The 20,167-nt window shown below is 38.4% G+C and overlaps 1 protein-coding gene across 5 annotated transcripts in view; it reads right to left on the bottom strand.

Annotated features, from left to right (window-relative positions):
- Positions 1 to 631: 631 nt before the first annotated feature.
- Positions 632 to 20,167, bottom strand: part of Kynu (kynureninase) — a 127,791-nt gene continuing 108,255 nt past the window's right edge. For 3 of the 5 annotated variants that reach the window (XM_006498325.3, XM_011239179.3, XM_011239178.1), the window contains 5 exons: positions 12,269 to 12,321; positions 10,924 to 11,009; positions 3,698 to 3,928; positions 2,169 to 2,331; positions 958 to 1,436 (listed from right to left, as the gene is read on the bottom strand). In XM_006498325.3, coding sequence (XP_006498388.1) covers positions 2,209 to 2,331; positions 3,698 to 3,928; positions 10,924 to 11,009; positions 12,269 to 12,321 — 493 coding nt within the window. In that variant the 3' untranslated portion in view covers positions 958 to 1,436; positions 2,169 to 2,208. Of the gene's footprint in view, positions 2,332 to 3,463; positions 3,929 to 10,923; positions 11,010 to 12,268; positions 12,322 to 20,167 lie in introns of those variants that run through there. The other 2 variants (NM_027552.2, NM_001289593.1) reach the window with 2 other exon arrangements.

The raw sequence follows: 20,167 nt of genomic DNA, 5'->3' as shown, positions 1-20,167 counted from the left end.
TGAAAGAAAGAATGAAAAAATGAATGAAAGCAAGCAAGCAAGCAAAAAAGGAAGAAAGAAAGAAAGAAAGAAAGAAAGAGAAAGAAAGAAAGAAAGAAAGAAAGAAAGAAAGAAAGAAAGAAAGAAAAAGGAGAGAGGGAGGGAGGGAGGGAGGGAGGGAGGGAGGAAGGAAGGAAGGAAGGAAGGAAGGAAGGAAGGAAGGAAGGAAGGAAGGAAGGAAAACACTATGACCAAAAGCAACTTGGAAAGAAATGGCTTGTTTCACCTTAGAGCCTGTGATCCATCATCTAAGGAAGTCAGGACAGAAAGCTGGAGGCAGAGACTGAAACAAAAGCCATGGAGGAATAATGTTTACTGGTTGTTTCTTCATAGCTTTCTTGGACTGCCTTATAGCACCCAGACCCCCACCTATCAAGAAGTAGCATGGGCCCAAGTGAGCTGGGCCTTCCCCACATCAATCATTAATTTAGAACATATACCACAATCTTGCTCACAGGCCAATCTGGTGGCAGCGTTTTCTCAGTTGAGGTCCCTTCTTCCCAAATGAGTCTATCCTGTGTCAAGATGAAGCACAATGTTTAACCCAGCAACAGAGCACCAGCTAGGCCATCATCAAGAGACACTACCAGTTATAATTAACTATTTATTTTATTTTTATATTTTTTGCAATGAAGAATGGCACCAGGGTACTCTGTTCCTTGAAAATGAAAACCATGTCCTTTTGTTGACCACTGTGGGACTCAAAAACAGTCATGTAGGAATCTGTGTTACGGATGAGTTTCCAGGTCCTGATAGCCATTTCATTAATGAAGGTGAAATAATGCAGTGGAAAGCTTTGCTATGTTAACATAGATATGTGTGCAACACTCGGAATTGAATTCCTAAGTAAACAAGAGTGCTGTGTTTGTTGTTAGCTACTGCCAGAGTTCCATATCTTATCATTTATCACATCAGAAGTTTCTGTCTGACCAAGTATGTTTTATTCAAGTTTATCAAATCATTATAACTTTTTCTTTCTACATACAAACTTAGAATTCTTTGCCAGTAAATGCATACTAGTAGTGGCATCAAAAAAGCAATGACTGGGGGATTGCTTGGTCGATGAAGTGGTTGCTGAACTGATATAAGGACTGTGTTCAGATCACAGTAGACATGTAAAAAATCTATGTGCAACAGTGTACAGCTGTAACCCGCATTCATTGTAGGGCAGAGACAGAGAAACGCTGAAGACTCACTGGCCAGCCACACGAGCTGAAGGAGCAAGTTCCAGGTTTGGGGAGAAATCATGTATTGAAATATGAAGTGGAAAGGCTGGAGAGATGTGTCAAAGAATAAGAGCGTTGGCTATTCTTCCAAACGACCTGGGTTCAATTCCTAGTATCCACACAGCAGCTCTGTAACTCCAGTCTCAGGTGATCTGATGTATCTTCTAGTTTCTGTAATCATGGCATGCACATGAGGTACAGACATAAATGCAGTCAAAATACCCATACACATAAAAATAAATAAATAAATAAAATTTTAAACAGTGATTGAGGAAGATGTCCAGTGTTGACCTCTGGCCTCACAAGAGTACATAGGGTCAAGTACCTCATCCCTTATACATAAGCACTTACATGTCCTTTACACAGACACACAGAAACACAAACACATAGACACACACACCACTGGGGGGGGGAAAGAGAGAGAGAGAGAGAGAGAGAGAGAGAGAGAGAGAGAGAGAGAGAGAGAGAGAGAGAGAGATTTTGTAACAGCTTAAAAGGCTGTTCCCCTCCTGGAATTAGATAAAACATGATCATATCAAACATATTTCAGATGATTCAGTTACAAATATTAAAATAAAACTCTATAGCAAAATTAAAGTAATACTTCTAATATTTATACAAGAAGTCCATATACATTATAACGTTGGAAATTCAGTCACAAATTAAAGAGAAAATGTTTCAGTGAGCATGAAATGTGACAACTGATCAAGACAGTCATCTGTAGGCTGTAGTCATGTAAAGTGTGACTTCATAATTCACAGGACACCACGTTCCCCAGAAACACAGATATTAAAGCATGCACCAGGTTTTATGTAAATTTTTTTATAGTTATCATTTCTGTGCAATCAATTTCTGGAGATTTTTTTAATGACTAAAATTCAATAGAAGTGAAAACTCCATCACCTTTCAGTGAGATTTACTTGAGTTGTGCTAGAAAATATAGCTAGCTTCTTTCTGAAGAGTCGAGTATGGAAGTGAGCAGTCTGATGAACTTATAAACATCATGGAAAGAATTATAGAGAGGAACAGGGGCCACGCGGATGCCATCTGGTTCTCGCTTGTCACACTGGAAGGAGAAAAATAAATAAAAATAAAGCAACCATCTTCGCAGTGTCCACACATAGAAATTCTACTTCCATGACAACATTTCATATAGATCATGACTTCCCTCAAATGTAATACATGAGCACCTATGTTTGTCATTGTTAGTAAAATTTCACACCTCTGCTTACTTAAACTGTCTCCTTAGTAGTGACACTAACAGTTGGTTCTCATATGAGTGTCCAAATTATGTTTCTGAAGTCACTGGCAGTTCTCTTTGAAAGTTGGAAAGTGTTTGAAAGCTTTCCAGAAGGTTAACGGAACTCTGGGTCTCACTGAGATTTAAAGAGCTTCAGAAATTCACTCTCTAATCCCTGACCATGGAGATAGGAGTTGTCTATATGTCCCAGGGAGTGCTGATGGGATTGAATGGAGGATCACATAATTTAAATGGCAGTCATCACCGTGGCCAACTTTTAAGAAGTGTCCATTGTCGCTATCAGTGAATATAGTCTGTATATGCTATCCTTTTAAATTCCTATAAAGACTCTGAAGTGTTATTAAACTGAAAACACAGATGAAACATCTCAAGACAAAGGAGCATGGGTTTCCCCAGAGTACAGAAGTAGGGAGGGGCTCAGCTTGGTTTATAGTGTCTATACTATAACATGAGCCCAGAGGCAAGGTAACCTTTCTAAAGCTGTGAGTACTAATGAGTGGAATGCAGCCCCGCCCATATACCTCTTCCCTTAAAACTTTAGCATGTATCAGTTCTCCTCAAGAGGCTAAGAAGCCTACGTAAACTTATCATATACAGACATATGCAAACCACGGTAAACATTCTTTGCCTTATTCTAATTCCTGAGAAATGTCACCACATTGTTTTTGGTTGAACTCATAAAAAAGGAGAGTAATTTAGTTTAACAAACCAAAAGAGTGTGGTTTGAATTATTTTTTCAATAAGGCATAAAAGGGTTATCTTTAACTCTATAAATTATATATATCCATATATATGAAAGCACTTATATACATATATATATGCTTATTTTGACATTTTTTTCTTAAAAACCAAATTAGTGAAAACTTTGTCTTCACTGAGTCTGATGAAATATATCCCTGCTTATCTATTAAAAAAAAACGAGTCAATAACACAAGACTATTTTTCAAAAGCAAGATTTGCTATTTATTCCCTTTGATCAGAAATGACCATGGGCTCTTGTAGCCATCCATCAGGGCTAACGCTGAGTGCTAAGTTGATGTCTGACTTGTCTTGATTGGTTGACTAGAAGGATATGCAATAAAAGGATAAGTTTAGTAACCTAAGACTCATCCCAACCTGGAACCCAGAGAGAAAGCGTGGTGAAATGCAAGACATAAATTTATATACATACAACGACTCCTCTTTTTTCTAGTTCCTTAAAAACGCTTTTCTTGGGAATGGAAAAGGTGAGTGTTAACTGGCAGCCACGCTCCTCTGCTCTGGACGGGGTGATGATATTCACAATCGGCCCCTTGTTTTCGGTGTTATCTTTGCTGTGGTAATGTTTGAGCATGTATTCCAGATAACCTGTCAGCAGAATGGATTTTCTTCTCAGCGCAGTCATAGTTGCTTGCTGAAAGACCTGAGAGTCACAATCAGATTAGCAGTGGCTACTGATTTACAGAGAAGCAAACTTAAACGTGCATCACACATCAGAAAGGACATTCTCATTTTTGATCAAGTAAAAAACCATCACATTTAAAAAATACTTATTCCAGTAAAGCATGTTGTCTTTTAAATGCTTCATCATTAAATAGCAAAGGTAGTTTCCATGACAGCAAATATGTGTGACTGCTCTTTAAACAATGTTTGTGAGAAAAGAAAATTTCGCTTTAGGGTACTCAACTGTTGTCTGTAATTTGGTCTACAGAAAGTCCAAAACAAGACAAATTCCTTTGTAAAAGGTGGCTGCTGATAATGTTTATAATGTTTTGCTGAACACTACAGTTTTCCAAACTCAGTAGTTTCGGGGTGTGTGTTTGTTTGTTTGTTTGTTTGCTTGTTTTTTGAGAGGCAGGGTTTTTCTGTATAGCCTTGACTGTCCTGGAACTCACTCTGTATTCCAGGCTGGGCTCAAACTCAGAGATCCACCTGCCTCAGCCTTCTGAGTACTGGGATTAAAGGTGCATGCCACCATCACCTGGCTTGGTTTTTTTTTCTTTGTTCTTTTGGTTTGTTTGTTTGCTTGCTTGCTTGAAGTTAAATAATAATAAAGTTGAGTTTCCCAGGGAAGCTAATAATGTTGAGTAAATATTTAGTGTGGCTGAGGAATTTAGTCACCACTGCCTTCCACCTCTCTTTTCCTTGCAAAACTCTAGCACTTGTGTAAAATATTGACAGGCCTATCCTGGTGAGTGACAAGGCTCTACAGAAGTTCACGTGGTAAGGATAAGGGCCAGAACAGACATGCTTTTCTGTCTTGTTTAGAAATTGTATCCTCCATATAAGAACTGGAGCTCATGTTCACAGCATGACATATGTGGCATGCCATTTGATGTCCCTTGCTTTAACAGAAGCTAAAATATCAAGAACAACTATGGTGATGTCATTTAGTGGTATCTGGATTTCATCGAGACATGGATCGGGACGTGGGAGAAGACATTTTAATCGGACTTGACACAGTAAGCAAAGGTTTGGATTTGCTGAAACTTCAGACTATCTCAATCAGTTAAGGTTCACTACAAGCAGAGGTGAGGGTCTGTTTTAGATCTTCAGTGCATGTGGTTGTGAAATTGCTGAAGTTTAGAGCTGTTTGAGAAGAATAGATGCATCTGCTTTAGGCAGAGCTGCAGGTGTCTTCGGTAAGGTCTGGGTACCACAACATCAACTTCAGGATGTTGGACTCAAACTACTGGGAGTTTTATTGTCTTGTGCAAAACAAGATGCTGGTGGCTGGGAGCCTCTGGGAAGCCAGTTAGGCTTCAGATTAGCATATTCCTTGATGGGCAGAAACAGATCAGCAAGGCATGGCTTATAAGGTTTGAAAGAAAGACTATGAGATACATTAGCACATGTTTCTCCTTGGAGATTATAATAGTCTCAAAATATTTTGTTTAGTAAAGAATTCTATATTAAAAAAAATCCTGCTTCAGCTACAGGCCCCAAACATGCACATAAGGTAATGTGTGAAACAGAGTTGTCCCTTTCTGTCTGTTTCTAGGACTCTTGCAAGTACCCAAACTCTCAACAACCAAGTTCAGAAAACAAAATAGCATCGTACTTTCATGTGATTGGAAAAGGTTGGCACATTTTCTGATAGACTATAATATATAAGGATCCTACTTAATGGTACCTAATACAACACAATTACTGTGTAGCTATTTGTAAACACAGTATCATCTGGGCATAGTAAACAAACAAACAAACAAACAAACAAACACCAAAACCTCCTAAGTCTGTATGAGGAGAGTGTTTTCCCCTGGGTGTAGACTCTGTGAATGGAGATCCTATGCATGTGGAGGGCAAAGTGTCCACTCGTAGTAGTCCATTTGTATCTGTAGGTGATGAAGATATTGGAGATTGTTAACTAACATTTCTAACGTTTAAAAAGAAGAGGCACTTGCTTTTACTGATTCTTTTTATAAATAAAGTTTCATTGTCTTCAGTGCCAGCCACATAAGAAAAGGAGCATTTACAGCCGCTGACTGTTTAAGTAGGGTTCTTCATCTAGTCACACTGTGTGCACATTGAAGAACAGGGCGGACAGAGAGTAGAAACACACCTCAAAATTCCAAGGCCCACCCTACGACCCACTTCCTTGGGCAGAACTCCACCTGCTTTCTAAGACCATTTCACCAGCTGGGTACCAGACCTGCAAATACTGGGGACTGCATTCAAACCACGTGGCCTGAGGTTTTCCAAGTGGCCTCATAGAGCAGAAAAGTCTGTTCCGAAGTCCCAAACTGAACTATTAAGACAGCTAGGGATAGTCTTAGTACTGGAATGTTTGCCGAAAGTACCAGGGGATTGCTCATCAGCATGGAAAAACAAACAAACAAACAAACAAACAAACAAAACAAAACAAGCAACCAAACCAACCAAACAAACAAAAGAATGGTTAATAGGAGTCAGACGAGAAATACAACACGTGCTGCTCGATTTCCTTCTTGGTTTTATTTAATTTCACTCTTTCAATAATCAGTGTGTGTGTGTGTGTGTGTGTGTGTGTGTGTGTGTGTGTGTGTGTGTGTGTGTGTGTGTGTAATTGTCGGAAGTTAAAAACACAATTTTTAAATCTTACAGGTTTTAACAGAATTCCTGTCAGACATCTCTACTTGCTTAATTTTGTTGTTACCGTGTGAAATGAACACAAGCCTGGGAAGGTTACATCCTCAAGTTAGGGGAGTTAGACCCAAGGTAGGAAGGTTAGCTGCCTGTATCCGAATTTTCCCCCAACTAATTTAAATACTAATACAACAAGAAGCCTCTGATTGGGCAGTGGAAAAGGGAGGTGGAGCAAAGGTTTTCAGGGACAGACAGGGAGAGAAGAGGAAAAGGAAGGAAGATGGAGGGAGAATAAGACGATCCAGATTCCGCATGGCTTTAAATAGCCACAGGTAGCTATGAATATCATAAAAAGATAGAATAGTTGAGATAACTTGTCTAATCTAGGTGGGAAGCTTGTATTATTATCAACTGGCAAGGAAATAATTGCGTGGGCATTTTCAATTGAGAATTTGTTGATATATAAATCTGATTAATTATAAGCTAGAGTTTTGATTTACTGGATTAAGGGGATTTGTGACAACTAGCTACAGGGGATAGATGGCTGAGAAGGTATGGGCAGCTCTGAGCTAGGCGAATGGGATCAGGAAAGACCACTGAATGGGGCTAGCCTAGAGGCAGAGAGACTGTGGGCAGAGTAGCTGGTTATAGTGCTAGTTGGTGCCATTTTTTAAAAAAAATATTTCACTCAACTGACCCTCTCACTAGGAAGGTTATATACTATTTAAACAGGGCAAGCATGTAGTGAGTAGTGTTCCATTATTCTGATTTTTTTTCTTAAATTCTTTTTTCTTTAAATTCCCCTTTTCTCTCCCTTTTATTCTTCTTCCCTCCCTCCCTCCCTCCCTCCCTCCCTCCCTCCCTCCCTCCCTCCCTCCTTCCCTTCCTTCCTTCTCTTTCTTTTTCTCTTCTTTCCTTTCTTCCTAGCCATCCATCCATCCATCCATCCATCCATCCATCCATCCATCCATCAGTCCATTTATTCATTCATTCAGAGACAGTGCCTTAGTGGCCTGGAACTCACAGATATCCACCCATCCCTGCCTCTAATTTCTGAGTGCTGGTATATAAAATGGGAGCCACCATGACTATCTGGCTTCTCTTAAATTTTCAAACTTGAGTCTCCATGCCTTGTGAAGGAACACATTGCTTTTTGTCCTTGCTGCTGTCTTGACCTTCATCACCATGCAATCAACCAAAAAACTTAGCTTGTGTTTTTGAACAGCTTTTTTTTATAAACAATTTATAGCATTATAAATATTATATGTTGAGCAGAGGTAGACATTGTATAATCTTTGCTATATAAAAAATATGAACCTTAAATAGAAAATACACAAAAATTCCAACTTACCTGTCAGAGGACTGAAGAAACTTCTGAAATTCTCTACTCTAGACCTCTTCATTACCAAAATGGCACACACACACACACACACATACACACACACACACACACACACACACACACACACGAGCTGTTCTGCTCATTTGAAGCCATGCTTAATGTATAGTGTGGATGGAGTGTTGGTTGCTTCCGAGGCTCACTCTGTTCCTGATCAGCACAGTGTATTTAAATGGTTCTATGAATGACTGCCAGCCAGCAGGAAAGGCAGTGACAGTTGGAAGCCGATGATAGGAACTACTTTTACTGATATCAGTTAAGCCAACGTAGTTGTAAACACAGCCATGTTAATACAAGTTTAAATGTATTGGGTGGAGGCATGTGGTGGTTCACAAGTGAGGTCAGAGGACAGCACCATGGATTCTGTCTGTACCTTCCACCTTCATTTCCATGGATTTTCTAGTTTGTGCAGGAAGCATTTCACTTGCTGACCCATCCTCCTGGCCCTGTACAGTTGATTTTTAAGTATAGAATTCTCCAGGGTTTTTTTCAAGTTTATAGGACAGTTTGTTTGTTTGTTTGCTTGCTTGCTTTTAAAAAGTAGATAAGACAAACTGGTTAAATCATTTATTTCTTTCATTTATATAATGGCCATATTTTTATGTATTTTTAGTAAGCTTGAGTCCTTGCCTTCTCTCTTCTTATTTCTCTGTTCCTTTATCCTTCTGTTCCCCAGCTTGCCCCCCCCCATCCTTTTCCTCCTTGGATTATGTAGCCTTTCTCCCTTTGTCCTCACTCCCTCACATTCCCTTCCCTGGGACATTTTCCTTTCTTTTCTCCACAGCGTGGCTTACGCCCAGGAATAAACAAACACAACATATAAACAAATGCCTCCCAGTGCATCCTCACATGGCTCAGAAATAACACAGAAGTTGGGATAACAGAGGGAAGTATGCATTATTTTGAAATTTCAAATGTTTGCAATTAAAAATGCGGAAGAAAAAATTTCAGAACCGCTTTAGCCAATACAAGGCTTGAGTAGTGGGCTTAGCAACAATAATCAAAGAAGAGGCTATCTTTCGGGGGAGGGGCATTGGATAAGTGGAAGGGGGACAAGAAGGAGGAAAGTAGCCTAACAATATTTAATTAAAATCTACAAGAGCTAAAAGTAGAAACAAACAAACAAACAAACAAACAATCATTTGGCCAGAACAAAACCTTGGTAATGAATAGCTACAATGGACTCAAGAAGCTGCCGAAAATTAGTGCCATGTTTCAGGTGTCTGCTAAGGTTCTTTTGGTAAGTTTACATTTAGGTCTTAAAGGGAAAAATATGAGTCAGCCTTCAGAGTCTGAGAGTGGAAATTTGATGTGTGTGGCTCTAATTCAGCATGGTTGTATAAAGAAGAAACTGGCACCCTTCAGGGCAGACAGTTTGCTAAAACGAGAGGGCGTGACCCCATAGACTGAGATCAACCCACTCCAAAGGTGGAGACAACTGAGTTGGAGGTCATCTAGTCCTGAGGGGGAAAACATGGACAATTTCTGAATATATGGATAAGGGAAATCAAAAGAAATGGGCTAAATGCTGGTGCACCCTAGCTCCCAAACGTGAGTCTTGGCTGCTTTCATACTTAGCTTTTCTGTTAAAACCTTGCAAACTGAGATGATACTTGCTGTTTTAAAATCAAGCACAACATTTTTCCTTATGGATATCACAAATTATTAGAAAACTATTAAATATCATTAGATAAAATACTGAACAAACTTCCCCTCCAAAAAAAGAAAGAAAAAAAAACTTTAAAAAGTATTACCCTGGCTGCAAAATAATCTCATTTTGTCTATTTTTCATCAAAACAATCCAAAAAAATGTGAAAACGGCGCATGCTCCATCTAGTGGTCAAACGGCGGCGATGCGTTCTAAAGTAGGCTGCTAGGAGAAAGGCAGTTGACACTATCTATTGGTGGTGAAGGTGTACAAAAACAGGAACTTCATGATGCCACCCAGTGGCCAGAATGAGGAACTGCTGTGTTTGGGATTTAGATGAGAGATTCTTTCTAATCACCCCTTTCAAACTCAAATCTTGCACAATATTTCCTAAAATAACATGAATTAGATGATAGAAGACATGAAGGAAACAAATTCAAATCTTATTTGACTAGGAGGTGTAAAACATTTGTTTAAAGAGGTATAATTTTTAAAGTACATTTTAGTCAATGAATTCCATTCATATGTGTATCAATATTAAGTGTATAACTTTGGAAACATATTTTTGTTTTACGTGTATGGGCATTTGTCGGCAGTGCGTGCTTATGCCTCATATATGTGCCTGGTGCCCACAGAGGTCAGAACAGGACATTGGATTCCCTGGGACTGGAGTTTCAGACCTTTGTGAGCTGCCATGTTGGTTCTGGGAATCAAACCTTAGTCCTCTAGAAGAGCAGCCAGTAGTCTAAAGCCCCTAGCAACCTTGTGAGTCCCAAATTCTACCATTTTAATTACTTGATAAGTAATAACAATATGCAGCATATTTACTTAAAGGAATTTAGAATATGACTAAATGATATTAAAGCCCTAACATGGGCCCTTTAATTCTCCACAGTTATCCTTCAGCCTTAGTTTCCTGTTAGGTTTTTACAGGGAGCTTTGGTCGTACCTTGGCTTGTAGAACTAGAAGTGACAGGATGCCTTGTAGTCCTAAATACCAGCTACAAGAGTGAATTAACTTAGAAATCCTACATGCTTATGTGGCTTATGGAGAGATGAGCATTGACTCAGTCAAGTCCATGCATGTCTCAATAGAACAGCAGCACACGTGTCTTCTACTCCAGGTCCGTCTAACAAATACAGCAGATGCAAGGTCACAGGCATGGTCAACAGAAAATGCTGCCTGTTTTCCATCACTTCGGTTTCCTAGGGATCTTTCTGATCAGCAGAAACCTTTTAGGACCAGTCACAGGCAGGTGAGGCAAGCCGAACAGGAGGTGTCAAGGCAGAAGTCCAAGTCTCTTACCTCTAAACTGGCGTGCAAGGAGCAGACCAACAAAATGGGAGGGTTTGAAATTCGGAATCCATTGGCCCCGGGGATTAATTGTAGTTCTGAAAAAATTAATATGATGTCATTATGTACAACATACTTTTCAAAGGGGCATATAACTGTAAAGAAGTCAATATTGAAAGAGTAAATCTTAAGACCATTCCCCCCCTCCCAGGTGGCGTTCCTAAATTATGTAAAAGAAATCTGAAAGAGGGACAATCCTGACCTGTTTCCAATCCAGTGGCCATTTCCGGGACTCGATCTCAACACTGGCAGCTGACTTGACACTAGAACCCTTACATAAAAGATTTAGAACATAGGGTCTAAACCCTAGGTTCTGTCTACCTGGTTCCAAGCCAGTGTTTCCTTTTTAGACTGTGCTTTAAGAACCTCCTCATGGCTAGTAAACAAACAAACAAACAATCAAACAAACATAGCTCAGATAATTGAAGTTATTGGCAGGACAGTTAATGTTAGCAGGTAGGTTTGCAGTATGGGTATATTACAGACTTCTGAAATGACAGGGCTTTTTCCATCAGGCCTCTTGGTATTTGGCTGTTGTGAATTTAAAGCCAGATAAACAGTTCCTAAGTCATGGATACACACTAAGACACAGAGTTTATATTTAACTGGCAAATGTCCATGATGCCTCCTGTGTTCTAGATGGCTGGAGGACCAGCACAAGAAGAAAAAGAGCTCAGACATGACCCTAAGGCATGATGGAAACTTCCTTACTACCACTGATGTACACCCTATAAGGTGTATATCACCTCTTTGGTACACAGTAAATGCCACAGCAATGGAATATTTAGAACCAGAAATGCATGTATACATTTGTTTAAAGTATTATAGTGTGCCCTTGCGTTCATAGTTTCACATTTTTCTTACTCTTAAACCAACACTGAAGTCACCACTGCTTCACATTAGATATGAGGAACAGAACCTACAGTGTCTGGCATGGTCACAAAGCTGGATTGATGCTTACACTGCTCTGGCTCTGGCCTCCATCACCAAGTTACCCCCTGCCTTCACTGCTTGTGTTTTGGCCATTCTGACTCAGGGATCTGACCAAGCCACATGAGCCACAGGCTAGATTTCATTTCCTTTAATCTCTCTTCAAAGGGATGAAATGCAAAATCATGCTAAATCTATAAACACTTAGCCTTACATACTGAAATGTCATTTCTTATTTTGGAAACCACGATGACATTTTCAAAGTGCATTCTCCATGGGGCATGTCTATTGCATGGAATACAAAAGTAGTTGAAAGTCAGAATGACGTGAAAACAGAATTGCATGTGATAAACTTGAATATACTTACTGTTATCCATGTTAAACCTTGTACTGAGGTCATGGCCGAACCATCCCACTAACCTGAAATTTAAGATAACAATAGGCATTTGGTCTACAATACTCCTGAAGATAATTTAGTAATTTAGGAATTCATGGTGAGAATATTAGAATAACTTGTGGTATAAGTTATCAAGTCCTTAAGTATATAAATGTTAGACAATAGAATGAAAAGTATCAAAAATATGAAAAAAATCAATTTCTCATATTATTTTAGAACAGTTAAACATATTTACAATTAATATTTTCCTATATAATGATTGTTTTTTTTATTTTTCAAATGATTTAGATAAACATCAGTTGGGGTTTTGATTTTAAATGCCAAAATGAAGGTTAAAGGACAGTGGTACCATTTGATAGTTTACAACAAAACCCTAGAGACTTGGTCTAGCAAGGCTGGATTGAGTGACTAGAGTGTTTGAATAGCTTCTTAAGAAAAAAAAATGTATTCCTTTGTTTTGGACTTCATTTTCATTAAATGGTGTTTTAATGAGCAAGACAGAAAATATAGACTATATAGAAAAAATATGTGTCTTTGTTAGAAGGAAAACAGGACAAAACAATTTCGAGTAATAAGGCAATCATCAATCAATCAATCAATCAATCAAACGTTGAGAAATGCAGAATGCTTCAACCAAGAGTTTTCTTTCTATTTTCAGCAATTTTAAAATAATTTTCTTTTTAAATATAAACAAAAGAAGAATATAAAAAGTAATATACTCTAGGTTCCACAAACACTTAAAATCCTGTGTTAAAAAGGTAGACCAAGTTACAGAGAAAATGACCAATAGGGAAAAAAGTGATCTTGCTATTTTATTATTATTATTTTTTATTTTATTTTATTAGATATTTTCTTTATTTACATCAAAGAGAAGAATACTAAAATGTTCAAAGAGCCATGCTTCCCTGAATAAAGAGGAAATGCAAATATACCTACACCATTCAGCAAAACAAACAACATACCTTAGTCTCACAAACAAAGAAAAATTTCAAGTAACAAAAAATATTAAACTACATTGAAGGTCCTGAATTGATGACATGAGATAAACTTTATGATGCCTACTTTTGCCAAGAAAGGCAAGATGTGGATTTAGTTGTGAAGTGATGTAGATTTAGTTGTTGAGTGATGTGGATTTAGTTGTTTAGTGATGTACATTGCAAGCATTCAACCCTCTCTGGACAATGACAAGATGAGTGGAGACGCAACAGCAGGAAAGAGTCTACGTGAAATTCTCAAGAAAATCAACACACCTGTGCACATGGACATCACAAGCCACAGGAGCTGCCACAAAAGGCCATGGAAGGGTAGAGCATGTAATAAATGAATGCAGAGGAAAGTTTTGAACAATATTCAATATGATAAGAAAATATCACAAGAAGATGTAGGAAAGGGACAATTGCAATGATGTGCAGGCAAAAAGCAAAACAACAATGACAGAGAAACAACCCTGCCATGAAGGAATATGACCAGCCCCATGCCCAGAGGAGATTCTGAAACTTCAGCAGCTGCCCAAGAGTTTCACAGAGAGCTTCTGGACTTTTATCAGTCACCATGGGTATTGGGGTGGCCATTTTGGTGAAAGTACTGTTTTGAGTCATACCTGCTCCTGTAAGAAAATCTTGTTAGTAATCCCAATGAAAAGTCTATGTTTTAGCTCTAGTGCAAATATTGATCTGGTTTATTATGTTTCCCATCTCTGTGATGACTAGAGGTGTGTGTGTGTGTGTGTGTGTGTGTGTGTGTATGGTTTCTTCTTAAGAAAAGTGTTACATATGACATACATCTTGGAAATGTGATAATGAAAATAAGTGTGTGGAAGTAAGTTTGAAAAGAAAACAGGTCACATGAACGACATAAAGTTTTGGAAGGAACATGAGGAAGTCAGGGTGGGCAAAGAGATCAGAACAGAGAAATCAGCAGGGCAGACATGCCAGGAAAGAATGAGGTCTTATGCGACTTACTGACAATGTGGTAATTATCAATCAGCCCCCCAAAATGAAAATTTTCATCATCACCCTGAGATTTTAAGAAAAAAAAAAAAGAAATAAAAGACAATCTGAGAATGTTTAAAAGTTAAATTATTTCAACAGTATTTTACTGAATAAAGATTGATTTGAATCTTTATATTGAAAACATGCAATGGCATCTGAGAGTCACGGGCACACTGACTAATTAGAAGGTTAGGTTATAAGGAGTTCAGAAAGGAAAGGAAGTCAGGGCAAAGGGTGATGTGTGGTCAGGCAGAAAAAGGGAGAGATGTGCTAAACCATCATTATTTAATGAAAAGAAAAAAATAGAACTTAAAAAATAATTTTTAAATAAAATTATTAGATTCAGAATATTCTAATTTAAAATCTTGAACAGGGAAAGTGTGTTGAAATGCTCCTTTAAAGAACTTACTACGGAAGACACAACATTAAACAGCACTGAATAAATTCTAGGCACATCTATCAAAGCAATATTGTGCCTAGGGAGCATCTTGAAAAAGAACAAGATTTGATTATGCCACAAAGCAAGCAGAGTCACTGAAAATGAATGATTCAGAAATAAATAGAAATGAAAGGAGAAAAAATATAGATAGAAGTTTAAAAAGATGCAACCTTTATGTCTAACAAGATAGGATTCTTGTTAAAATGATTAAATAATAAAAATGGTATTTCTTAATATTAGTGGTGACTTGCAGGCAAAACAGTTAAAAGTCTCTGGCCATTGCTGCAGACCTTTAGTCCTGGCCTTCAGAAGGCAGAGAAAAAATGGATTTCTGTGAGTTCAAGGCCAGCCTGTTTTACACAGTGCGTTCCTGAACAGCCAGCACTACATAGAGAGATCCTGGCTCAAAAGGCCAAACATAGTTTTTTTCTAGACAGATGCAGGATTGTTGACAAAGAAGACACAGCAGAGGCTGCATGGGAAGACAGCAATCCTGCGACAGGGACGTGTCACTGACTTTCCTAGGTCTATAAAAAAAACCAAAAAACAATTGTGCAAAAATAAAAAAAAAATTACAGAAGTCAATCTCACCAACACAATATAATGATGGATTTTGAGATAATTATCATAGATTTCAAAAATCTGTGAAGATATTCATTATCACAAAACTGGGTTAGTGTCAAAGCGTATATCTTCTATGATCTAATAAAACCAGCAGTTAATAGAAAAGCCAGAAAGGATAAGGTTGTTACTACCAAGCAAGAGAGAAGAAAAGTTATATCAATTACATTCAGAAGAAAGAGGGAAATAAATTGAATTGAGAGTTTCCTGGGCACACTGCTTAACTACCATGCAGAAAATAAAACAGCAATTAGAGCCAGTAAAAGAAACGCCGGAATGAACACTTTGGAAATATCAAAGAACACACCTGTGTACAGAAGTCAAAGTCAGCAGTGCTCAGAGGATTCTGCTTCCTTAGGAAAATGTAAGACGATGCAGTAGAGAAACATAAAACGTTATGTGGAGAGTTAACCACAAACGTGGAAAACTCAGTTTATCATAATGCAGAGATGACTTAAAAGTATTTTAAAACCTCAATAAAACGAACACTTTTCTAAAAGAATGTGATTCATTCAACTCAGTTTCAGAAAAGAAAAAGTATAAACCAAAGGAATTTATTGAACTAGAAACATTATAAAAACTTACAGCCATAATAGAAAATCCATCACACTACTGTTTTGGGGTAGATAAATCTCAAAATCATTTATTCCCATACATCAAAAATTGTTCAATCAAATTATTTAAAAAATACTATTTGTTAAGCAATATAACATCAATATAAGTTAGAATGTCAGATATAAAATAAAACCAGTCATGAGTGTGCTAATATACAATCATAAAAAAAATCTGTAAACCAAATAGGAAAGATATACCTTGCAAATTAAGCATTCTGTAAGCAGTTAAGACTAATTTTTTTGGCCTATATTTGTTTGACCCATCTGCACCAGATACGCTTAACCACATGTGGGTGGGAGGTATATGGGCAGAAAATAAGTGACGATGAATGCCTGCCCTTGATTGGGCGAAGGCAGGATGTTCACAGACAGGAAGTATGTCAGGGTGTATGCTTGCTCTGATTGGACCTATAGTGAATGCAGTGAATTGTGAATTTTGCCTCTATAAGCCTCTGAAAATCATGACTTGGGGCCATTTTCTGGAAACTCAGAGATGGACCTGCCAGAGAGTCCATCAACCTGGCCAATATTTAAAGCTTGCTTTAAATTTTGCTTTTACCTGTAGTAGTGCTCTTATTCTCTACCAATGGGATTAACATTTTCTGGAGGCCTCAGTGAGATTCAGACCGTCTGTCCAAATCCTTCAGCTGGACTTCACTCCAGAGCTCCAGGGCATTTTAAGAGGCATGTGCCTTGAGATAGTCCAAGGCACCTAGCCTGCCTTTAGTTTACAGACGATCAGAGTGAACTTCCATGTTGTGAAAAGCAGCAAACACCTAGAAGACCTCCTGGTGAGTTATAGACTGATTTGGTCCTGTAGGATCCCTATCTAGGGTGTGGAGGGGGTTCCACGGGACCCAATATTCTCCTGACCAGGGCAAATAACAAGAAGTTGCCTGCTCATCTAGTTCTGGTTGACTGGAAAGTTTTGTCTCTCAGTTTCTCACCAAAGTGCGTCTTTCCGTTTTGTTGGAAAGTTTGGTCTGTGTTTTCTGATGTGTGTGTAAGTTTTATTGCAAACATGCAGCCATGAAAGGAATAGGTTGGATAATTTTGTTGCCTGTGCTGCCGTGAACTACGAGCTACCAACCACCACTGCCTTAGCTGCTTTTATGGCTGAGGTTCAGAATCTATCAGTGAGCTGTTTGGTCTCTAGATGTGGGTTAGCAGGAGTTCAGATGTCTTTTGGGTATGGATAACACTAAAGGTTTTTTTTTATGTTGTTTGGCTTTATTAGAAAACTGGCTCAAGAGTTGGATTATGGCTTTCCTTTCTCTAGACTCCAACATATGGAAAAGTTTGGTGTCTCCTAACTCAGTCAAGCCACTTGACAATGCGACAGGGAGAAAAATAGCAAAGCAGAACAGCCAAAATATTGGACTTAGTTTATGTGAACATTCAATCCCTCAAGATTTATATACTTATAGTATTGGATATCATTGAAAATCTGTAAAGTCCATGAAAAAGTTAAAACTCGTAACACTGGGTGTTAATCACTAAAAATGTATACATAAGTAATCTTAAGAAGAATGAAGACTGAAGTGTGGATACTATGCCCCTCCTTAGAAGTGGGAACAAAACACCCTGGGAAAGAGTTACAGAGACAAAGTTTGGAGATGAGATGAAAGGATGGTCAATGTAGAGACTGCCATATCCAGGGATCCATCCCATAATCAGCATCCAAACGCTGACACCATTGCATACCCTAGCAAGATTTTATGGAAAGGACCCAGATGTAGCTATCTCTTGTGAGACTATGCCGGGGCCTAGCAAACACAGAAGTGGATGCTCACAGCCAGCTAATGGATGGATCACAGGGCTCCCAATGGAGGAGCTAGAGAAAGAACCCAAGGAGCTAAAGGGATTTGCAACCCTATAGCTGGAACAACATTATGAACTAACCAGTACCCCGGAGCTCTTGACTCTAGCTGCATATGTATCAAAAGATGGCCTAGTTGGCCATCACTGGAAAGAGAGGCCCATTTGGAAACGCAAACTTTGTATGCCCCAGTACAGGGGAACGCCAGGGCCAAAAAGGGGGAGTGGGTGGGTAGGGGAGTGGGGGTGGGTGGGTATGGGGGACTTTTGGTATAGCATTGGAAATGTAAATGAGCTAAATACCTAATAAAAAATGGAAAAAAAAAGAGAAGTAAATAATCGTACCAGAAGAAAGCCCAGTGTTCCTTCTATAGTGATAGAGGAGTCTATGTGAACAGTGATATAATGTTCTCAGTGCCTTGATAGAAATATGCGAGAACAGAGGAGGAAGTTCTGCAGGGACCTGGAAAAAGAAAAAAGTAATCTTATGTAAGATTACTTACATAAGAGGAATCATGTATCCTGGGATATAAACAACACAAGCTAGCTTCTGTCGCCCATCAGTATGGAGGCAACCACATGGGTGGTCTCTATCATTGCTACGGTTGGAGAAGGCAGATATTTATGACATTCCTGCCATCTTGATTGAAGATGACTACTTGGTGTGGGCATACCAAAGAGGCAACAAGTCTCTAAGATATTTTGGATTAGGATGAATTTTTATATGGTAATTTCTGTCCTGACCTGAAAAGAAGGTTTATGAAAAATAGGATTTAGAAACAATAATTGGTATTAATAATAAGGTATTAAAGTTTCATCTCCATGCATTCATATGCAAGGGTGTGCCTTGCACTGGCAGCCAAACTTTGTAACAGTCACCCAGGTGATATTGGGTGCAAAGATGTGCAGGGGTAACAGCCGAGGCTTGCAAATGGGTGGCACGACTGGAGTTCCTAAAGGGAGCCCAATCGCAATGGAGGGCCATAGCAGCATTGGAAGACTGGTGCAATGTGAAATTCACCCACAGCACCAGTCACAGTGAACTGGAGCAGGCTATGACCTACAAGGCAGGCAATACATGTGCTGCCAAGGGTGCAACCAAATAGGTGATCCAAGCCCCTCAGGAAAGCCAAAAGGATTGAATCCCAGATACTGAACTTTGAATTGATCACATTGTTAGAGCCTCGTTTTGCCTTCTGCAGATTGTGGTTGTATCCTGTATCTTCCCTCTTGAAGTAAAAAAGGTACTTTATGTTTGATATTGCAGGAACACACAGTTGATAGATTTTAAATGTTTTAATGAGGAATTTTTTGAGTTTTATAGAAAATTTAATTAACTGGACGTTTTTAGCAACAGCTTTTAAAATACTTAAATCTATAAGGCTATGGGACAGTGAAGTTTATAAAATGTTTTATTAATATATGATCTTAAAAATAAATAAATGAAAAGGTTGAAAATTAGGGCTAGAGCTATGAGCATGAGTGACTATACCAGAAACTGGACTGTTCCTATCTTATGATATAGCAAGACAATGACCCAAGCAGTCTTGCAAAGGGCTTGAAGTGAACCTATGGCTCACAACCCTTTGGGGGTCGAAAGACCTTTTTAAATGGGTAGCCTAGGCCCACCAGCATGCCAAGCGCTTGCATTTTGATTCATAATAGTGGCAAAATCACAGTTGTGAAATAGGCATGAGGGTAGTTTTATGATTGGGTGTCACCACAGCATGAGGAACTGATCTGAAGGGCTGAAGCCTTAGGAAGGATGAGAATCCCTGACGTACAGAATGTCTCTCCTTACCTAAAGTCGATTCACGGTTAAGTATGCATATCTAGCCTCCTTGTCATTACTAACTTTGTTACACTTAAGCTATTTTGATAAAGTGAGTCATATAAGAAACTGTTATATTCTGTAAATGGTAACTATAAAAGTATCAGGAAAAGTTCGCAGTCTCTTTGTAGGCTGTATTTAGAGTTAAAGTTTTATATTGATACTAAAAGAGCATCAATTCAGAAACTATTATTTTCAAAGCTCAAATTTACAGAGATGAAGCTATACAGTCCTAGTCTTATAAAAACTATCAATGCAAACTGTTAAAAATAATTAAGACATACAAGTTAATGGTCAGCCATCTTATAAATGATCAAATAGTTAGAACTATACTTTTAGACGTGCTAAGTGCTAATGTAATTAATTACAGGGAAAAAGGGAAAAAACCCTCTACATGTGTTTTTTAATATTAAACTTAAAACCAAGACACTAAAAACAAGAAAAGTTTATTTAGCTCAGATACACTTGATAGATAATTATCTTCAAACTTTGTCAGAGATCTGATGGATGTGGCATTTACAATGTCTAATGGAAAAGCATTGATTGCACCTCTTT

This window comes from Mus musculus, chromosome 2 (genome assembly GCF_000001635.26).
Source record: "Mus musculus strain C57BL/6J chromosome 2, GRCm38.p6 C57BL/6J".
NCBI lineage: Eukaryota > Metazoa > Chordata > Mammalia > Rodentia > Muridae > Mus > Mus musculus.
Note: the sequence above shows the minus strand (reverse complement) of the source record. Positions and strands in the feature narration are given on the sequence as shown.